Raw genomic sequence first — 23,068 nt, 5'->3', positions numbered from 1 at the left:
TCAGGGTCTCTCAGTTAAGCTCACTCCCAGGGGCAGAATTCATTCACTTTGTATATTATTTGGTATATTCCACTCTGTCACTTCTTTGATTTCTGTTTGCTATCTATCTGCTTGTATTCATTATTCATTAGTCCTAGTTTTTGTGTAAGTAGCATTTGATGTGATGAAATCAAGCCATCAAATATATCTTGGGGTCCTCCTTCCCAAGGTAAAGGATAGCAACCAGGAAAACCATTTGAACCTAAAGATAATTTCCCACAGACTAGTAATATTTGATATAATTCTAGTTTGCATCTCCTCTCTCAGTAGAGTAAAGCAGTACAGTCTTGCGGCCCCAGTCCCTTGTTCCTCTTCAAGCAGGAATCAAAGTCTCCTTTGGATAGTAGATGAGACTCCAAAGATATCTATTCTTGCATTCCTGTGACCTATGTTTAGACAAACCTATGTGGACATGCATTTAACCTTTATGGGCAACATATACATCATTCACATATATTTTGTTTACTTTTCTATTACACATGTTTTCCCCAATATAATGTAAACTCCTTAAGAGAGAATATTTGAGTTTTGTTTTTCTTTTCCAAGCACAGTTAGGTATTAAGTAACATAATATTAACTTAACAATTGCCTATTGAATGAATGAATAGCTGACAGAACTACTCTTTTCCTTCTGACAGGGCATCCTGTACTAAGAGATTAATGAAAAGGAAATGAGGCAATGTTCTCTAAATGTCCTTAGTCAGTTTTCTATCCATTCACGTAGTTCCAGCTTCTGCCAAAGTTTAGTTCCTCACTTTGATCATATCCTTTCATTTGACATCATTGAGGTCATATATATATCCCATCCCCCTCCAAGTCATTCAAAGAAACTGGTGGTGGTAGAATTGGCTGTCAGGAAAGCTGGGATTTATTATGGGCTATGCAGAGGGTTATAAAGCAAATAACTTCAACAAAAGTTTATTTTTATAAGCATTTTAAGATTTTTAAGAGTTTAATTTAAAAAATTTGTGTGATTTGATATTTGTAAATAGAAAATAAAAAATAGTGCTCATGAATATAAGGTCTTTCACTCTCATAGGTCTTGTCAAATCAATGTTGCAACATAGTGGTCTGTCCAGGAGATATAAGGCCTTGAAATGAAATGGAACTGTGACAATAGGATGTATATGTTCAAATGGTGGGATATTATCTTAACAGGTCCAGGTAGTGTTCTCTAAGTCCCAAGAAGCCCCCAGTTCAGTACAGGCAACCTCCATCTTGTGCAGTGATCCAGGGAGTTCCTCCCAGTCCCAGCAATCTCCCTACATGGTCCAGGCAATACCCAACTCAATCTACACTCACACAGTCTTCTTAGAGGCCCAGCTAAAGTCACTGGTGGTGTGCTCTGACAACAAGAACCCAGATAGGTAGGCCAGGGCAATCAAGTCAGAATGAAGGAAGAAAGAGGTCCCATTCTTCCTGTTACTGATTTCTTTGGGCATTTCCCAAGATTCCATGAATATCACAGTTTGGAGGTCAGGGAGAAGAATCTGAGAATTTCTTACAGAGATGTGTCACCAATATAAATTTCAGTTTTCTCATCTGTAAAACAGATAGTTGGATAAAATAAACCTTAGGACCCATTCCAGTGTTGAGTCTATATTTCAGCTCCTGTCTCTATGTAGATACTAAGGAATAAGGAGGGAAGAGAAGAGGCTATATTCTGAAGCACTGAATTAAGATTGAATTATGGCACATGATCTCAAATACCCACCTTTTACAGATCAGAAAACTGAGGTCCAGGGAGATTATAGAGCATTCATTCTTTTTGTTCTTTAAGTCTTTTCTACTAATCTACTCAATTTAACATTGTTGATCACATTCTCCTTCTGAGTATTCTTTCCTTTCTGGGTTTTTTGGGAAATATCTCATCCCTGGTTCATCTTCAGCTTGCCTGACTCCTCCTTCTTATCAATCATGTTGTACTCTTTAACTGAGAGTATTTCCCTCCCAAGGTTCTATCTGGAGCCCTCCTCCCTTTTACCTGTCTTCTATCTCCCACCCTCTATACCTATCTTTGTTTTTCCTTCCTTCCTTCCTTCCTTTTTCTTTGTTTCATTTTCTTCCATTCCTCTCTCTCTCTCTCTCTCTCTCTCTCTCTCTCTCTCTCTCTCTCTCTCTCTCTCCTACTCATTGATTTCCAAAACTTTAGATATCATATTCCTGCTAATGACACTTAGATCATCTATATATTCAGCCCCAGTATCTCCCCTGAACTTCAGTCTTATAACACTGATTGCTTATTGGACTTTTTCAAACTGGATGCCCCAGAGACATCTTAAATTCAACATGTCTAAAACAAAATCCATTTACCTTATTCCAAATTCTCCCTACTTCCAAACTTTCAATTATTTCTCTTTAAAGTATTACAAATTTTCCAATGTCTCAATCTCCCAATATGAAAAGTGGAAATGATAAAAAGAACTTACCTCCCAAGGTTATTATGAGGATCAAATAAGCTAATGATTATAAAATCATGCTTGGCTTATAGTATGTGTTATATAAATGTTAGCTTTTACTATTATATTAAACTATCACTAACATTGAACACAAGCTGCCCAATATCAGATCAAAATTGTCTCCATGTAAATGCTCTTATAGTTTGTCATTTAGTCTAGATTTACTCTTCCCTGGGCCTAAAGCTTATATTGTTCAGTGAGAGAGCTAAGAGGAAGTCCTTAGAAATATCTACCATCCTGTTGTCTAGATATTAAGGAAAGGATGTGGTTTCAGGGAAACTCAATGGGCTCTCACCTCAAACTTTTGCCAAAGATGGGTTTATCAATTGCATGGGTAGTTTAGTGGGTACAGTGGAACTATAATAGGTTGTTAGGGGCAGCTAGGTGGCGCAGTGGATAGAGCACCAGCCCTGGAGTCAGGAATACCTGAGTTCAAATCCAGCCTCAGACACTTAATTACCTAGCTGAGTGGTCTTGGGCAAGCCACTTAACCCCATTTGCCTTGCAAAATCCTAAAAGACAAAAAAAACCCCAAACTATAATAGGTTGCATCAAGATTCAATTTAGAAAAGTATCCCATCCAAATGATACTTTTTGGGGCAGCTAGGTGGCATAGTGAATAAAGCACTGGCCCTGGAGTCAGGAGTACCTGGGTTCAAATCCAGTCTCAGACATTTAATAATTACCTAGCTGTGTGGCCTTGGGCAAGCCACTTAACCCCATTTGCCCTGCAAAAAACCTAAAAACCAGACAAACAAGTGATACTTTTTATCAGCCAGTGTTACCTATTATAAGGAGGTTTTATGATATGGATATCGAGAGAAGGCTGAAGAGAGTAGAATAACAAATATCCTTCATTTCAAGAGACAATACTTTCTCCTCTTGGGACCAACAGTGCATATTTCCAAATTAGCTGAGTAGTCTATAGCAGTAGAACAGAAATTATATGATCCGCTAGAATGGAATAGAATTAAATTGAACCATCATTTATTCAACACTTACTAAACACAAGACTGTAGTAGGTGTTGAGGATATAAGGACTGCAAAAATAACTAAACATGATTGTACATGTATAATCTATATCAAATTATTCATTGTCATGGGGAGGGGGGAGGGAAAGGAGGAAGGCAGAAAAATGTGAAACTCAAAATCTTGTGAAAAATGAATGTTGAGGGGTGGCTAGGTGGTGCAGTGGATAGAACACTGGCCCTGGAGTCAGGAGTACCTGAGTTCAAATCCGGCCTCAGACACTTAATAATTACCTAGCTGTGTGGCCTTGGGCAAGCCGCTTAACCCCATTGCCTAGCAAAAACTTAAAAAAAAAAGTTGAAAACTATGTACTTAGAAAAAAAATTTAAAAATTAAAGCAACAAGGATAACAATTCCCTACTCTCAGGGAGTGTTTATGCTACTGAGGGATATGATTTGTATGCAAATAAGTCTGATAGCAACTAACTTGAGAAAAGATATTAGTAACTGGGGAGGAGGAAGAGATCAGTGAAGCTTTACAGAAGAGTTGACACTTGGGAACAAAGAATTCTAGGAGTCAGAAATACAGAGGGAGTGAATTCCAGACATGGGAGTAGGATAGTCAGTGCAAATGTATGAAGGCAAAAAAATTTTAAAAACTGAATACAGAAAAGAATCCATGGTCCAGTTTGACTAGAAAATAGAGTATGGCTAGTGGGGTAATAGGCAATGTCTGAATGGGTAAATTGGGACTAGATTGTGGAAGGTTTTGAACACAAGGTTAAGGAAGTTGTCTTTTATAGCAGAGACAATGGAAAGTCACTTAAGATTGTTGAGCAAGGGAATGACCTGTGTCTTGGAAGAGTATTTTGTTAGTTTCCAAGGGAAGGAGTCTTGAATTAAGTAAGGGGAAAAAGACTTTTTGTCAACTTTTGCTTCTTTTTGTTTTAGCATTAAAGATAGTCATATTAGTTTTTGAAGTCTAAATATAAGAAAATAAACTTTGATGTCTGAGAATAGAAGCTCCTAGAGGGTAGGTGAACTGTTAACAAATTTATGAAATGATGAAATGGGGCAGACACACCCAGTTCTTTAAATATTCACTTGGAAAGACCACAATGGCAGCAAAAAGTAGAGTTGTAAACAGTATGGAAAGTAGACACAAGTAGTGAAAGGGGTGCAGAGGCAGATGGTGTGGGGCATAGGATGGAATGGTGAAAGAAGGCAGTTGAGGGGGTAGCTAGGTGGCACAGTGGATAGAATACCAGCCCTGGAGTTAGGAGGATCTGAGTTCAAATCTGGCCTCAGACACAATCATTACCTAGCTGTGTGACCTTGGGCAAGTCACCTGGAGCTAACCCATAAAGTGAATGTGTTGTTGGTCTTAGCAATAACTGACTCTGTCTTAATGTCATTATTCCTTCTCCTTTTGATGTACAAATCCTTCTTGATCTTTCTTCAATTGGGACCAAGGCAACCAGTACTTTCACCTCAGGGTATAATAGGAAGTATGCAACTTTTTAAAATTATCTATTATACATCCAATTAAAACTCTTTTAATTAACACAACACTTTGCTGTAGTTAACTCCTTTCATTGACTTCCTTTCTAAAGGGTAATGCTATTATTTTTGTTTAGATTATTACTGATATAATAATAGTTTGCCTTTATGGTTGCAAAGTATAAAACATGCATTATTATAGTTACTCTGCCAGTGCTACTTCCTTCAAAATTAAGGGGGTGAATTAGTTGACTCACTTCAGTTTTATAGAACAATGAATGGAACATTGACGATTGATCTCTCAGAGTATCCTCATTTTATAATGGCCCAGTGGTTCATGCCTGGCCTTGGGAAGGAAGCCCTGACCTACCTGGGACATTCTGATATCACATTCTCTAAAACAGCTGTATTTACAAGCACAGGTCCTGAAAGAAATCATGCTACAGATCAAAAATAATTTTAATTATATTAAAAATGAAAAGTACAAATATCATCTACTCCCAGCACAAGACTTATTTGAAGGTGCCTTGTAGATGTTTCTTCTCTATGATCTCAAGGGAGGTGGGAGGAATAGATTGTGTTTCTAGGGTTATTGTTTATTTTCAAAATCGGGAGATAATGCTCCCAAATCTAAACCAAGGCTTGTCCTCTGATCTTCAAGTGCGGATCTGAATTGAAATAATTTGAATTGTAATACATCATGCTTTGGGACTCTTCCTATATCACTTCAACAATTTCTCATCACAGTCATAGAGTAGCTGCTTCCTGGGTCCTTGTCATTCAACATCAACTTCATAGAACCTGCAAAAAAATGATACTCAGATTCATGGAAGTTTAGACTGGGGATAATTAGGAACTTCAAATAAAATAATCCATGTTTTTCAAAATGTTTCTTCCCTGAATTATGCATAAGAATTAGAAAGAGCCTTACTGTAGCTACAGAAGGGGCCTTCTTGCCCAGCAGCAACTGTAGTAGATGGATGGGGTGATTTAATGGGAAAAGAAAGAGGATACTGAAAAAGTCAAACCTTCTCTTCTGTGAAATAGCCCTTGTTATTATTTGAATTAATATTCTTCATGGAGATGAGAGTGATGCTTGTATCCTTCTCCCTAATGGCTGTGGAGCTGCTGCGGAACAGGAAGAAATAGAAAAGTTTACATTACAAATTACATGGGGGACGGGGACATTAGGATTATGGAACTGGATCTCTTAAATCTTGTATCTCTTGATTGATGTGTGAAATGTTGCTTGCCCAGAATCTAGATCTCTATGTTAGTTCATGAAAGGACTGCAGTAGCTCAAACCAGAGACAGGTTAGGGACTATGTACCCTCCCCCAGGAACTAGTCACCTTCCTGCCTCTGCCATAGCCCCAGCTCTAGAAATACTAAGAGTTCTCTGTTTATGGGATCCAAAGTTAGTTAATAACCTGAAAACTTAGGGTGGGACTAGTCATAATTATTTAATTAGTGCAGGTCAAACCTGGACTTTGCCCTAAGGCCTTAGGGAGAGGTTAGTATTTCCTTCCCATCCACCCCACCTCCTGCAGCTCTTCCTGGTGGTACCCCACTGTAGTCAGTCTCAGGGTTTCACTCATTTCCCTCCCATGAGTCCCACCCTTATTATTCCCTGTCAGACAATCCACTGAGCATTTCTGGAAAAACATTTCTGCTAAGTGGGGATAATTTGACATCTCCCTGATGTTCATACCTTTCAGACATTCCAGAGCTGTCTGGCTTCTGTGGGTCTGTAAGGAGATAAAGGTATCCATTGGGGTGGGGGGGTGAAAACCCAATTCTGGGCACCAAGCCCAACCCAGGCCCACCAGACCAAATTTAGTGATTTCATTACGGCTTTCTGTTTATTTACAGCCTCCTCTAAAGCTGGGATTCTTAAATTTTGTGTGTATGTCCAGGACCCCTTCAGCAGTCTAGTAGAGCTATGTATTTCTCAGAATAATGTCTTTAAAAATATAAAATAAATTACCTAGGAATACCAAGAAAATCAGTTATGTTGAAACGAAGTTATCAAAATATTTTAAAACAATCAAACAAAAAGTTTAGGAACCTCCAGGTTAAGAGCCCCTGCTTAAAGTTCTACCACTCTGATAAGGTCAGCCAAGTTCAGCCCTCCAATTCCCATTTGAAAATTTTAAGAACATAGAACATAATTTATTAGACTTATGGATAGATAAAGAATTTTTGAGTAAATAAGAGATAGAAAACAAATTTAGGTATAATCTAGATAATTTTGATCACATTAAATTAAAAAGATTTTTGTACAAATAAAACAAATTGTAGCCAAAAATTAGAAAGCAGAAAATTAGGAAAAAAATTTATAGACAGTTTCTCAGACAAAGGTCTCATATCTCAAATACATAAAGAACTTTGTAGAATCTATTAGAATGTAAACCATTCCCCAAATGAAAAATGCTCAAATGATATTATTAACAGGCAGTTTTCTGATGAAGAAATGAAAATGATTTATAGTTAAATGAAAAATGCTCTAAACTGTTTGATTTTATCTTCATTTCCCTCAAACTTTGATGAGTGGAGAATTCATACAGTGGAGCCCTTGTCCCAAGCCACCACTTGATTCTAGTATCACTGAACCAATGTTAAAAGATCCAATTCTTGAGCAGTAAGCATAAGAAAGGGACTAAGAAATTCCAAGAGTTTGTACCTTCTGACTCTTTATTTTTTTGACATTTGAATCTCAGACTGACCACGCTGACCAGGATAATCACTACAACCACCAGTATGATGATAAATGTGATAACTCCTGAAGAGGAAGAAAGGGAGAGAAGAGAACCATCAGGTACAATTTACAGTCCCAAACCCTAATTTTTGCCAAGTGCTATATAATCAGCTACCCAAATGAATCCCTGATTCATTATTCCTGATCCCTAGTCAAGATCCCTCAGACTCTTCTATTCTCCATTCTTATATTTTAAAAAAATATATATGTACATATATATGGACATGTAGAGAAAAGAGAAACAGCAGGGGGAGAAATAAGAGGAGAGAGAGAGAGAGAGAGAGAGAGAGAGAGAGAGAGAGAGAGAGACCAAGAGCAATGAAGTAAAATTCAGGATATGATCAAGGAACCTACTTCTCTCCTCCACTCCAAAAAACAGAAGCCCTTCCATGAATTCAGTTAAAACCTTATGTGGGGAAAGGAAATATCATATCATGTAGATTTTGATCTGGAAAGAACTTTAAGGGCCATCTAATTCAACCACCTCATTTAAAAAAATTATTAATACCAAAAACATTTCTGATAGCTTATTTTTATATAAAAGACATTTCTTAAGGAATACTTGTAGACTCTACACTATTTGAGACCAAGAATGTCTTTTTTTCTTTTTCTTTTCTTTAAATTTTATAAAATTTTTGTTATTCTGAACTTGAAAAATACCAACAAACCTGAAAATTTCTTTGCACAAAGAAGAGAAAAAAATAATGAATATGACACCTCAAATCTCATTACATACAACTTGATTTTCTTTTTGTCTTTTTAAGTACATCTATAATTCTGCAAATTAATTCTAAGAACCCTCCTTGTATGTTTCCCTCTGAACGTCTTTCTGGGTTTTCTTCTGTGTATTAAAAAAACTTCATTGATGCTCTTTTTCTGTCTTCCTTTCTTAATTTCTTTTTTGTATCTATATTTCCATGCTTCATCCTCCCCATATTCCCCACCAAAAATTAATAAAAATTCTGCTTTTTAATATGTGAACTTGAATAAAAGACATACATGTTAGTCAAGTCTAAAAAATGTGTGTCTTATTCTGCACCTCTAGTCTATCACCTACCTATCTCTCAAGAGGTGGTATGGTCAGTCTTCTGGGGTTATGCCAACCATCTTATTTAATAGATAAGAAAATGGAAGGCCTAGATCAGTACAGTGATCTCCCACAAGGTCATACAGGAAGTAAAGTGTCAGTGCCAGTATTAAAACTTGAGTCCTTTGACTCCAAATCCCATTAAGGATGTTAGGTGAACCCAGGTCCAGAGCCCAAGATCATTCCAATCTTGGGATCTTCCTTCTCTACCTTTCCACCCTTCTTATGACTTACCAAATGCTGCCACAGTAAGCACAGTCTCAGATGTTGGGGTGGGGAAGACAGGTTTCTCAGTTGTTTTGGGGTCTATTGTCATTGTCTTGGGGGTAATATCTGAGGTTGTAACTAGGATAGAGTGAGGAAAGGTACTTAGAGAAGGAGATTGGCATATTCCTGCCAGAGGAAGAATCTGATTAAATAAACAAGGAACAAAAGGAACTCAACCCAACAAATCTCTCCCACTCACTTGTTTGAATCAAGAACAGATTCTCCATGATAATATGACATGATGATATCTCCATGATATAATAATAATAATAATAATAATAATCTACAATAATATTCCATTCATGACTGGTGGTTTTACAAAACCTTTTATTTCTTGCAAGCAGGATGCTCAACATTTCCCTCTGCCTCCTTTTAAAGAGCCCCAAAATGGCATCTGAGTGCCATAATGACAAGGACTTATAGGCATACCCCAACAATGCTCCTTAATGCAGCTAGCCAGCTTAAAATGCAAGTGAGAAATATTTGATAAAATAAATAAAATGCAATAGAACATAAATCATGTTAATATGTGGTTTCCTATATGGACCCTTAGGGATTGGGTTTAGCACTCCTGTTTCAATATGAGTTTGACTCCACTGACCAAGAGTTGTGTAAGATTAAGTGACTTATCTTGGCCCACATAGTCAAGGTCTGTCAAAGGTAGGACTTGAACCCAGGTCTTCCTGGCTCTGAGATAAGCTCTCTAAATACTCTGCCATGATGCCCTTTCTTAAAGGAAGGAGGGAAGGAAAAAAAGAAAAGTGGAATGATTTAAACAGATATAAATTTAACAGGCAAGATTATTTTTTTAAAATGGTGGAGAGAGGAATAAGATGGTTTCTTAAAAAAAGTAGAATGGCTTCTTGGCTCATTCCCTTCTAATTCCTTCTTTCTCCCCAACAATGTGTAAAAGCAGTGGTGTCAAACTCTTTATAGAAGCAGGGGCCACTTAAGAATGCCTATTGACTTAGAAAGTCACATATTTATCTATGTTCTATTATATTTTATTCATTTTATTTATTCATTCATTCATTCATTCATTCATTCATTCATTCATTTATTTATATATTTCCCAGTTACATTTTAATATGATTGACCTCATTAGGAAGTGTTTTGTAATCTAAATGCCATGGACTATTTAACACTGTGGTCTTAAAGCTAGGGCAGTCTTCACCTTCATTACCCAGTTGCTAGGGAAGATGAAGGAAGTACCCCTATCTGCCAGCAACTGGAGATTTGTAATTATTCTTTTAGTGTGGAACTCAGAATTCATTTTTTCTTCAGAAACATTTTTACATGTATAATTCTTGTCTTTGAGCTATAATATTGAGAATTCAGTGGTGGGCTAGCCTGGGAACAAAGAACAGACAGAGGAATGACTTTTTAAAATATGTTGTTACATGGAGTGATTAGTGGCTATAGAACTCTTGACTTTGGATCTAAATTGAGAATTCCAATGGCTGGCTGGAAACACAGAACAAACACTGACAAGAACTTTTAGAATACATTGTAACACAGGGTGATTAAAATTTATAAAACTCTTGAGCTACATTGAGAATTCAATGACAGGCTAGCCTAGAATCAGAGAACTGACATAGACAAGAACTTTTCTGATAGAATCATCAGTAGGTTAGAGAGTGCTTGCATACACTTCTTCTTCATTTTCCAGAATGCGTGAGGCAGCATAGTACTGTAGAAGAACCATTAATTAGATTTGGAGATGGAAGTTTTAATTCCCTCTCTAAAACTTGCAATCCATGTAACACTGAGCAGATCACTCCAGTCCTCTAGACTTAATAGCTTCCTCATCTGTACGATGATGGTGGGGATACTAGCTAAGAGGGTGATATATTAGATCTGGGGTCTTAACCTAGGTCACAGAGTCCTGTGAACTTAGTTTAAAATTTTTCAATAATTGTATTTCAGTATAATTGATTTCCTCTTTTATCATATGTATTTTATGTATTTAAAAACATTAAAAGATTTTGCCAAGATACCAAAAAGTTAACCCCGGATTAGATAATATACAAGGTCCCTCTAAATTCTAAGTCCTATGATCCACAAAATATATGTGGGTAGCTAGGTGAGAGTTCTTGACTTTAAATCTTGCCTCAGACACTTACTAGCTGTGTGATGACCCTGTATAAGTAACTTAACCCTGCCTCAGTTTCCTTATTTGTAAAAAGAACTGGAAAAGGAAGTGACAAAAGTATCTCCAGTATCCTGCCAAGAAAGCCCCAAATGGGGTCACAAAGAATTGGATGAGATGGAAAATAACTGAACAAGGCCCCAATTAATTATTGTTGGTTCAACATCCTATCATTAATCTGCAACATTAAGTGGCAAATTGCAAATTCCACAGAATGTTGACTTCAGATTGCTTCAATTCTTTATACTATCTTCACCTCTTTTAAAATGCTTCTCCAATGATCCATTGTTATACAAGATAATCAGGAGGTTTCTGCAGAGGAGACCAAGCTTGTGATAGTGTCTACCAAATTGGAGAGGCTCAGAATGTAAACTCTGAGAGGGCAAGAATCAGGTGTTTGCCTTGTTTGATATCCAGGACTATACCTGGCACTTAAGAGGCACTTAATCACTATTGATGATGATAATGAAATGTGAGCCCAGGGATAGCCTGGGAAAGGATCAACCTAGTTAAATTAGGAGAGACCTTTCACCAGGTTGATCACAAAATGACAATTTTTTTAAATGCAAAAGTCTCAAAGATCCTCTACAAAGTCATAGGAGGTCTGTAAACTGTGTCAATGGAGGAGAGGTGCATATCAATGAAATAAGTATTATGGTCACATTTGGATCAGTGGCATGATTGAAAGCAGTCAACAAAAATTTATCTTGGTTCTTTCTCTTTCCACTCCTGTTTCTCTTGCTCTTGATTCCTTTTCAACCTAGAAATATGGTGGAAGGAAAGGGGGCCCAAAGATCATTTTCTTATTTGTCCCTGATCTTTTATGATGAATATCTCATTATCAAGGAGTTAGATATTTACCTGTAGAAGTAGAGATCTGGGATCTTTCCCTGGTTTTATCATTCAAGGCACTTATACCTGCAGTATGGGGGAAAAGGAGACTCAGTTATAGTATAAGATGCTGCCACTATCAGAAGCACAGAACTACAAGTCCAATGTACCATTACTGTTCTGGGTAGGAACCCTCTCCAAAAAATAGGTCTGAGCTTTCCCCAATTTTTCTTACCTTTTTGTTATTGAATTTCCCCCAAATTCAGTCCCCTTCTCTACTGTCCCTTATAAATGTCCAAGTCCCTGCTTCATTCTCTTAAATATGATCAGCATTTTGTCTCTTTCCCCACTTTGGCATTTCCCCCTCCCAATAACCAAAATCACTTTCAGTTTCTCCAATCTTAAGGCAACCATAGGACCCCTGTCCTAGAGTTGAGGCAAGGACTTGGATCCCTACCCTAAGACCGAATCATTAGTACCAATCATTAGTACCTCCAATTTTAACCTAGGGTTACCTCGCTCTGAGGTGACTTCTTGCATCTGGGTCTTCATTGAAGGGACAAAGGGAGAAGATTGGTGACTATTTGAGGTGGCTAGTCTTGGACTTGCTGATTCACCCCTCACTGTGGTGACCAATGTGGATATCCTCAAAGATCCTGTGAATACAACAAGACTAATATGGAAAAATGTTTAATGTTATTGCACATGTATAACCTATATCAGATTACTTACTTTCTTGGAGAGGGAGGAGGGAAGGAGGGAAAGAGAAAAAAATTAGAACTCAAAATCTTACAAAAATTAATGTTGAAAATTGTCTTTACATGTAATTGGAAAAAAAATGTTAAAAAATAAAAAATAAAATGCAATGAATACCGAGGCAGCATTTTTGGGGAATCTAAGAACCACAAGCAGATATCTCAGAGATGACCAAAGTTATAGCCCAGAATCCTTTAGCTCTTTATGTAGTGATCTTTATTTTTGACCACTACTTTACTAATTTTATGTTTCATTTTCTTGGAACACCTCAGCAAATTTTCAAAGGATAAAATATTCCTGGGCCTAGGTTAGGTCTAGACCCTAAAGCCTTTGAGCACTTAGCTCCCTCCCCCCATCCTCAGAGCTCAACATCCATGACTGGACACTGACTTCACCTCACAGAACAATTTACTCCCACTACCTAATCCTCACCCCTCCCACAGTACTTATTTCCCTTCCCTGCCCCACTACCAACTTCTCCCCATGCTATCAACCACTTTCTTTGATTAATAAGAAAGAGCTACCTGGCTCAGGTTCAGGCCCTTGGCTAGATCTCACGTTTACCTGGAATGCCTGTGGTGGACTGAGGTGCCGAGGGAACTGTGAAAGTGGAAGATTTACTCCCTGGAATTATAAGAATAAAGAAATTATATGAAGGACTGAATAAAACCCTCTGCTTTATATCATCAATTATTATGATAACTTGATTACAATGATGAATATATGAAGACAGCCAACAAATTAGTTTCAGGGAAGGTTAGGAATATAGTTGCCCTAGAGCAATCCTTCTACTATTGGACTTTGAAACCCTTGGTATCCTGTCACTTGAAAGCCTTGAAGAGAGTGGAACCAAGATCCTGCTCTGGTTATATAGTGTTGCTAAAAATCCTCTTTTTCAGTTGTAAAAATAAATAAACAAATAAAAATAAGGAAAAAAACCCTCTTCTTCATACTTTGCCCGCAAATTCAATCCCTGCTTTTGGAACTTATCCCAATACTTGCTATATCACTGATAACTCATGAAGCAGATAATCAAAGGCCTGTGTCTCTCTTATGTGTCTCTGGGTTTTTTCCCCTCACTTAACTTCTTTCAGTTTCAGTATCCTCATATGTAAAATGGGGACAATACCATAAGCTACCTTAAAGGGTTGTTTTAAGGATCAAATGAGATAACTCTATGTAAAGTTTTTATCCAAGTTTTATCTAAATTACTATTATTATCATCATTTTAATTTTCAAAGATCTCATTCAATTTGGGTACTTCCCTCATCTCTGTAAATCACACTTAGCAAATGAACTTCAGAGTAGCTTTGGCTGAAAAACTAATTGCCCTGTGATCAACCTGGCTACCATTCTTTTTAACTTTAGCTGGGGGAGGGTGGCAATCATCATCCAAATGATGATCAAATAAAATAATATCAAGGAGCTCCTTGGTCTGTCAGGGTCCTTCTAAGTTCATCCCATTTATGCCTCTACCTTCTGATAGGAAGGCCCCTTCCCCATCTAAAAACAACTCCCCTCCAGGGAAGGGCTATTTTTCCTTTGTTCTCAAAGAAGACCATGGATCTGGGAGAATGTGAATTGGATTTGAGTAAGGAGATGCTTCACTTTCTCCTCAAGAGCCATCTGGGTCCAATGGCCAGATATAAGATCAGGGTGACTGAGATGACCCTGGATGTGAGGCAATCAGGGTTAAGTGACTTGCCCAGGGTCCCACAGATAGTAAGTGTCAAATATCTGAGGCTGGATTCAAACTCAGGTCCTCCTGACTCCAAGCCAGTACTCTATCCACTGTGTCACTTAGTTGCCCCTATAAAGTGTTTAACACAGTGCCCATCATATAGTAGGCACTTTCAACCTCTTTTTGTCGGTTATCTTCCCCATTAGATTGGAAGCTCCTCAAGGGCAGAGATTGTCTTTTTTCCATATTTGTATCCCAGCACTTAGCACAGTGCTTGGCCCATTACAGATGCTTAATAAACGTTTATTGACTGACTTAATAGGTGAGTTATATGTACATATGCATGTGCATATATATATGTATACACCTCCTTCACATATATAATTGTGATTTTACTAGATATTAAGAGCTATTATTATTGTTATTATTATCTACTGTTGGGTCAGATCAAAAACCCTATCAACCAGCTTGGTAGGTCCTGCCAAAAGCTGTCTTCTTGTCTGCAAAATCTTTGAGAACCTAGATTCATTTTTATACCTAGTACATCAGTGGATATATTCCATTAATATTGAAATTAAATCACTCTGCCCTTAGTCCCTCCCCTTCTTTGACTTAGTGTTCTCCCAAGTCAACAAGAATTGGCCAATTGTGAAAAAAATCCTTAGTCCTGGTCTTTCTCAATGCCCCTCAGGACTTCTCCAGTTTGTTCACACCATTTCCAACCCTGGAAACCCTTTAATAATTCATATGAGTAGGGGCGGCTAGGTGGCACAGTGGATAGAGCACCACTCCTGGAGTCAGGAGTACCTGAGTTCAAATCCAGCCTCAGACACTTAATAATTACCTAGCTGTGTAGCCTTGGGCAAGCCACTTAACCTCATTGCCTTGCAAAAAAAAAAAACTAAAAAAAATTCATATGAGCTCTTGACCAGTACTCCTAATCCCCTGAGTGTTTTTTTTTCTTACCCTGCTGAAATCCAGGGCTCTGCACTCGTGGACTTTGGGAGGAGCCACCTGTGAGAGTAAGCAAAGGATGATAAACTGGGTTCTGTTACAGGGAACTCAATCCATTTGACTTCCTGAGCACCCTAAGTGATTAAAAAAATAGACAAACCTCTTGTGTGTTGATGATATGATTTTAAATCCTGACTCTGAAAACAAATTCATTGTGGAGTAATGGTTAATTCATTCACCCTTTCTCTGGGCCTTAGTGTCCCTCTATGTAGCATGGAAAAAGTCATTCTTGCTCAATCCCATAGAAAAGTGGCACAAGAATGAATGACAAGTCTAGAAAGACTTGGGTTTAGATACTCAAAATCCTCTCAGTCTAAGTCACTGAAGAGCCTACTTCTTCCCACTTGGGAGAAGCTGCCTATGTGGTAAATTCAGAGTTTTTAGAATATAGAAACCAAGGGGTGGCTAGGTGGCACAGTGGATAGAGCACTGGCCTTGGAGTCAGGAGTACCTGGGTTCAAATCCGACCTCAGACACTTAATAATTACCTAGCTGTGTGGCCTTGGGCATGCTACTTAACCCTGTTGCCTTGAAAAATATTTAAAAAAAAAAAAAGAATATAGAAACCAGATTAGCAAAAGTGCTTCCATTTTGAAAACTGTTCTTGAAAACAGGGGACACACTCCAATTTTCTCTACTGTGGCTTTACATCTGTGGATTTGGCTTAATTTTCCCTAGTAATCATAAGACATCACTTTTTTGTGCTCAGGAAAGCTTTACTCAACTGTAGAAGCTAAGTGAGCCTTAGGTGATCCTTTTGTATCTGTCTTTACAAATCTTTCCCATCCTTTAACAACCCTAAGACAGAACAGTTTTGGTCCTCAGGAAAGTTTGGACTCCAACAAGCATACTGATACAACTCCTCCCTCCTTCTCCCAATGCTGCATCTCCACTCCACTCCATTCCTTCCATGCTATAAGTTCTCTTTTTGTCTTATGTAGAAAACTATGTTGAGAACACAGAAGTGAATGGGCAATTTTGCGGACCATTTTTCAACCAATCAGTTGATATAATAAAAAAAAAAAAGTTGATCAATTTGATTTACCAAATTATTATCAAACATTACCGAATGAGGTACTATTTGTAAAAGACTTAGCACCATGCCTCACACATAACATAAATGCTTATTTTCTCCCTCTGTAACCAGAGGGAGAACTCTCTCTTCTTTTCTACAGGGAAAAGAAACCCTAGGAAGAGTAAAGAATGTAGAAATCACTAATGCTGACCCCACCTGGAAAGGGTGCTGATCACTGAGAAACAGAATTTCAAGAATACTTCTGTGTGTATATATATGTGTGTGTGTATGTATTGGGTGTGTACACAGACAGACATACTGGGTTGTGTTTGCCTCTGCACAAAGAGAGCATTTCCTCATTTTACACAATGAAATCATCCTTGAAACAGGAGAATGAGTTGAAAGGAAAACAACCTGGGGAAGTGGAACCACCCAGTTGGGGTTCCCATCCTACAGAACAGACTGGGCCTGTTGTCTGTTTTCTGACCCAGGACTTTGGTTACTTAAGAGTTAAAGGAAGTTCCTGAGGGGCCCACATTTGGGGAATGACTGCCCAACCCTGAGTGGGTGAGATCAGGGTAGAGGATCTGGGAATGTGTGCCAGCATGCAGCTTGCCCAATGTGTTTATTTTCTTTAAACTGTTGCCATCTTCCACTGGGCTTCCACTTGGCTTTCTGCATTGTTCCAGTCATAGCTTGTCCAAACAATGAGACTGTGTTTCCTAGGTCACTGTCCCTCATTACTACAAGATAGCCCCTTCCCTGGAGGGGAGTTCTTTTAGGACCCAGAAGAGGCCTTCTTATCAGAAGGTAGAGGCATAAATGGGATGAACTTAAAAGGACCCTGACAGACTAAGGAGCTTCTTGATTCTAAGAATCTATAATCAGTCTTTCAGACACTGATTCAAAACATAATTGTTGAGAGTCATACCATGTATAAAGTACATTAAAAATTCCCTGCAAGCTAGGTGGTGCAGTGGATAGAGCACTGACCCTGGAGTCAGGAGGACCTGAGTTCAAATGCGACCTCAGACACTTAATAATTGCCTACCTATGTGATCTTGGGAAAGTCACTTATCCTCATTGCCTTAAATAAATAAAATTTAAAATAAATTCTCTGCAAGTTGGCTTCTGTCTACTTTTCTGACTGTATTGCTCCTTTTAAACTCTACAATTAGAGTAAATCAAATTTCTATTGTTTTTTCTATTCTATTATTATTTCTATTATTTCCCATTCTTATTTTGTTGTGTTCCTTTGCTCATGCCTTCTATGTCTGGAATTGACTCTATTCATCCCCATCTCACCTGTTGAAACCCCTCCCTTCCTTCACAGTCAGCTCAGATATTACCTCTTCTATTGCCTTCCCTAATTGTCTCCAGTAGGAAGTAAGCTTGCTCATCTAATTTCTCATAGCACCTTTTCTGGATCTTTCCTTTGAGCCTAACAAATTTGTCCTTATAGTTATTTGTGTATATATTTTATCCTCCTCTTCATTGTACTATAAACTCCTTTAAAGCAGAGGTTTTTAAACTAGGGATAAGGTTTATCTTTATCTTAACTCTGGATAAATTTCAAGATATTTCTGAACTTGGATGGGTATTTTTTATTTTCATTAACCCAAATTTGGTGTGTTTGTAAATTATTAATTTTTAAAAAATTATTCTTCACTAGACTGCCAAAGGAGTACATGATATAAAAAAGTTGAAGTCCTGTTATGGAAAATTCCATCCACATGCTAAGAAAAAACTATGGAGTCTGATGCAGAGCAGCTCACACTGCACTTTTTAAAGTGTACTTTTTAAAACTTCTTTTTTTCTTTCTTTCTCATGATTTTCCCCCTAGTTCTAGTTCCTCTTTTACAACATGACTAATACATAAATATGTTAAAATGATTGTACATGTACAACCTACATTAGATTGTTTGATACCATAGGGAGGGGAGAGTGAAGGGAGGATAGTAGAAAAATGTGGAACTCAAAAGTTGCAAAAGGATGAATGTTGAAAACATGTTACATATAACTGAGGAGAAAAAAGAAAATGAAATGGAAAAAATAAGTTAAGGTCCTTTGATTTCAAAAATCACAATAAATTCAAAACTGGAAATTCATCCAGTCCAACATTCCCATTTTACTGACCCATAATTTAACAAACATTTATTAAATTTGTGGCAAGAACTATGCTAGGAACTGGGGATAAAAATAAAAAGAATTTAAAAATCCTAAATCTCAAAGAGCTTACATTCTAAGAAACACCAAATATATTTATAAAAAAAATATAGAATAAACATTAAAAAATCAATGCAAGCACAAGGTAGTTAAATATGATAAATTTAGGGAAAAAAGGTACTAATAGTAGGGGATCATGAAAAACTTCATGTATGACTGAATGGCTGATATCTGAACTGGGTCTTGAAAAAGAAAGATTTAATGAGCCAGGTGAGAAAGAAGGTCATTATAGGATTGGGGGACAGTCATGCAAAGACATAGAGGTAGGAAATAGATAGCTAGATCACAGACTGCAAGAAGGGAATGGTGTTCAATGAAGCTAGAGCGATAAACTGAGAGCCAGTTGTAAGGGGCTTTGAAATCGAAATTATATTTTTTCCTAGCAGTAATAGGGAGCCACTGGAATTTATTAAATAGGAGAGTGACAGCAAGATTTATAGCCAAGGAAGATGTATATAGATTGCTATAGAATGGAGTGGGAGACATTTGAGCAGAGAAACTAAATGAAGAGGCTATTGTAATAATCTAGGGGTGTGTGTGTGTGTGTGTGTGTGTGTGTGTGTGTGTAGAGAAAAGGGGATCAGATGGGAGATATGATGCAGAAGTAGAAATAAGATTTGGCAACTAATTGAATTTGTGGGGTAAGGTGAGTAAGGAATCAAGAATAATGAAATTACAAATCTATGACACTAAAACAATATTGGAGAAAGTAAGGAAGTCTAGGAGAAGAATAGGCTTATAGGGAAAATATGTTGTTTTGGACATGTTGAGTTTGACATGGCTCTGCAACATTCAGTTTGAAATATCTAAAATGTGATTTGTGACCTTGGCCTTGAGCTCAGGGGAGAGACTGGGACTAGATATATATAAATCTCATAGTATTCCACTAAGAGATAATAACTAAATCTATGGGAGCTAACAAAGTGATCAAGAGGTTCCAGGACAGTTTTGAGACAGATGCCCCTTATTCCTAGAGTTAGTGTCTTGGGAAGATCATTTCCAAAATCATGATGATTTAGCCCCCATGCTCTTTATTACTACCACTTATTGCTTGGGGCTGTCAATGGGTTCTGTCTATGATTCCATTTTTAAGAGAATGGAAGGGGCGGCTAGGTGGTGCAGTGGCTAAAGCACCGGCCTTAGAGTCAGGAGTACCTGGGTTCAAATCTGGTCTCAGACACTTAATAATTACCTAGCTGTGTGGCCTTGGGCAAGCTACTTAACCCCATTTGCCTTACAAAAAAAAAAAAGAGAATGGAATTCAGCTCTGAAGCCCAGGGTTTCTCTGAATAAATAAACATTTTGCTATTTGTCAAACATTCAGAGCCAGAAAAAGGGGAATGATGGTGTTGAGTGAAAAATTTCTAAAGTTTTTTTGAATTCTGATAACACTCTAGCAGATGTTTGAGTTTTATGATTCCCTTAATATGCACACCTTTTAATATAAATATTATATATCAGTCACTTACTTTTCTCAGTTAGAACTGCTTATCCCCATCCTCATTCTCCAAGAGAAGTCCAAGGACAGAATAAGAGCTAGCCAATGTAGTAGACTACCTGACTTCTTTAGTAATCTCCAACTTCATTTTTTGGTTGCTCTCCCTTATTCCCAAAGCCTCCCAAATGCATATAACTTGGATTGGAAATGAAGATGTCACCCTGGGTGTTCTAATCCAAATCTAGAGATGTTTAGTGAAAGCACAATTCATGCCTCTACATCATATTGTGGAGATCAATGTGACTCTACCATTGTACCTCCTTCTCTTGATGAGAAGAACTTGCCTTCTCTGGTTTTCCCCTGGAGACTGAGCTATTGAACATAGTATTTGGAAAAGCAAACAAAGCAGATTCTTCCAGGAATATAGGGGCTGTTGTCCTGAAGAGGGGTTCTCCAGAATGGCTCCCCTTTTTCGACTGCTTCTAAAAGCACTGTCTGCCCAGCTCCTCTATTTAATGTAGAAGTGGAACGGGGAATAGACTTAAGGGAAGTTCCCAAACTTGTGAGTCACAGTCTCCGGGATGTTTCTCAGTTCCCAGCAATGGCTTCCTAATTAGGAAGCCACTAATGCTCTAACTAGCTATTCATAAGAAGCAGGAAAAAAAGGTTTTATTCTTGAATCTGTAATATTGATTCTTCTTTGTCATAAAACAATGGTTCTCTAGTGATCATCATATCCATCCTTCTGCCTCAGTAAAGCTATCAGCTGCTCCAGCCCAGGATAAGAAAAATGAAGTCACTTCTTGAAGAACTCTAGGAAAACTCACTCTGTAGTCTTGTTTCATAGTCTCCTTTAAGACTTGATTCAAAGAGTTGGGCACCTTCTCTAGTGGAAAGTTCTTCCTCCTATACCTATTCCTTCCTGCTATGATTCAAGTTCAATGCCTCCCTGATAGTATGAAACCAAAAATCAATACTGAATAGTTCTCAGATTTAAGAAAAGCACAGTACCTTGAACTTTTGAAGAGAAAAAAGGATATAATGTCACAGTAACAACAGGCTTTACATCTAGGAGTAAGGAAAGGGATAGCTTCCTTTATGGGCCAAGCAGCCCAGGTCCTTCCCAGTCACAGATGCTGAAACGTCCAAATATTAAACACCAGGGTCCTTATTCCCCAGGACCATTATTACCAAGATTATAAATAACACCTCAGCTTCCTATGTTCCCTCAGTAATCTATTTAGAATTATGATTTGGGGGATTAGCAAGGGAAACACCTATCTCCCGTCCCTGCCTCTTACCCCAGAAATGGAGTTATTTAACTTTGGAACAAACTCCAAAAAGTATTGTATATTACTGACCTCATGCCTTTGGACATACCTTCCCCATTTGAAAGTCTAAACATAGGACTTAATGACCACAGCTTTATATTTCTCCAGTTTTCTCTTTCCTGGCTAAGGATAGCAGGGTTTTCCTCTCTGCATATGGCCTTGGGAATGTGTTCTCCATGGTCCATAGTTATAACCCAATAATGAATAATTCCTGAGTTTCTCTTTTGGAGAAAAACTTGAGATTTTTTTTTTCCTTGGAAGAGTGAAATGAGTGTGATTCTCTAGAATCTATGAGCAGCACTCTCCGGAACTCTCAGATTATCAGTGTGAGAGAAAGGAAAAAAGCATTCCTTACCTTGAAAGAGAACGTAACTTATGATCCCCAAACATAGCTGGGCTCTGATTGTGTTCATATTCACGGGTCCTGCTGCCCGCTGATGTTCTGCTCAAGGGAAGCTCTATCCATAATGAGGAGAGAGGGAGTGCTGGGGTGGGGCTGGGATTGGGGGTAGGTAGCTGGCTCTCTGGAAGCTTCCTGTCAAATAATAGAAGGAAACAGATTGGATCCAAGTGGGGGTGGGGGTGGGGGTGGGGGGAATGGAAGGGGGTGGGTTCCATTAAACTATGCTAGTCCAGCCTAAAGCTAAGATGCAAGACACTGTTGACCAAAAACTGTTGGTTTTGTCTTTTATTCTTGAAGAAGACCATGACATCAGGGAGGTGATACTATGATAGCAAGCAAGTTGGATTTGAGTGAAAGGTGCTGTGCTAAGTCAACAATTTCATTTTTTTCCTCGGAAGCCATCTAGTCCAGTGGCCAGATATGGATCAGAACAACTCGAGATGACCCTGGATGTGAGGTAATAAGGGCTAAATGATATGGCCAAGATCACACAACTAGTAAGTGTCAAATGTCTGAGGTCACATTTGACTCAGGTCCTCCTGACTCCAGGGTTAGTGCTCTATTCCTTCAATATTGCTTTGAAGGGTAGCAACACCATAACCTGGAGGGGTTCGAATCCTGAGGGTGGTCAGAGGACCCCAGGCATGTCTTAGTCTTTCCCATACCAAAAACTATGCCCCCAGGGATGGGGGAAGATTCATTTTCATGAAGATGCCTTAGGCATCTAATCCATTCTTCTTGGTATCTATTCCCAAGCTCTCTTCATGACTTTTTCAACCTAGGTCTTCATATTCTGGAGCTCTGTTCTCTCACAAATGTACCATCCCTACTCCAAACACGCACTTTTCTGTAAGGATAAAAGAATTCCAATTCCATCCTCCTTTTCTTAGAAACTGCAATAAAAATAAGAATCATTTAAAAAAAGAACTATTGCTTCAAGGTTCTCTGATAAAGGTTTGTTATCCAAGACATATAGAGAATTGATTCAAACAATTAGAACAAGAACCATTCCCCAATAGATAGGTAGTCAAAGGATAAACAAAGTTGTCAAAAGTGATGAAGTTCAATGTCTCAATAGTCATAAGAAAAAAAAAGCTCCAAATCCCTAGTAATAAAGAAAATATAAATGAAAACTGTTCTGAGATT

The 23,068-nt window shown here is 38.0% G+C and overlaps 1 protein-coding gene across 6 annotated transcripts; it reads right to left on the bottom strand.

The window, feature by feature from the left end:
• Positions 1–2,112: 2,112 nt before the first annotated feature.
• On the bottom strand, positions 2,113–21,993 carry ECSCR (endothelial cell surface expressed chemotaxis and apoptosis regulator). Of its 6 annotated transcripts, none has more exons than XM_074212882.1 (10): positions 21,875–21,993; positions 15,462–15,509; positions 13,379–13,438; positions 12,574–12,714; positions 12,089–12,145; positions 9,046–9,156; positions 7,650–7,748; positions 6,678–6,714; positions 5,996–6,095; positions 2,113–5,768 (listed from the first exon to the last, which is right to left on the bottom strand). In XM_074212882.1, exons 1-10 carry the CDS (start codon positions 21,930–21,932, stop codon positions 5,760–5,762), a joined length of 720 nt encoding a protein of 239 aa, XP_074068983.1. In that variant the 5' UTR covers positions 21,933–21,993; the 3' UTR covers positions 2,113–5,759. The 6 variants fall into 6 exon arrangements, with proteins under 6 accessions (XP_074068983.1, XP_074068985.1, XP_074068988.1 ...); XM_074212884.1 differs by having other exon boundaries at positions 5,996–6,092; XM_074212887.1 differs by lacking the exon at positions 9,046–9,156.
• Between the last annotated feature and the right edge of the window lie 1,075 nt (positions 21,994–23,068).

Source organism: Macrotis lagotis, chromosome 1 (assembly GCF_037893015.1).
Source record: "Macrotis lagotis isolate mMagLag1 chromosome 1, bilby.v1.9.chrom.fasta, whole genome shotgun sequence".
NCBI classification, from domain to species: domain Eukaryota; kingdom Metazoa; phylum Chordata; class Mammalia; order Peramelemorphia; family Peramelidae; genus Macrotis; species Macrotis lagotis.
The sequence above is the reverse complement of the archived record's forward strand: the minus strand, read 5'-3'. Positions and strand labels throughout refer to the sequence as shown.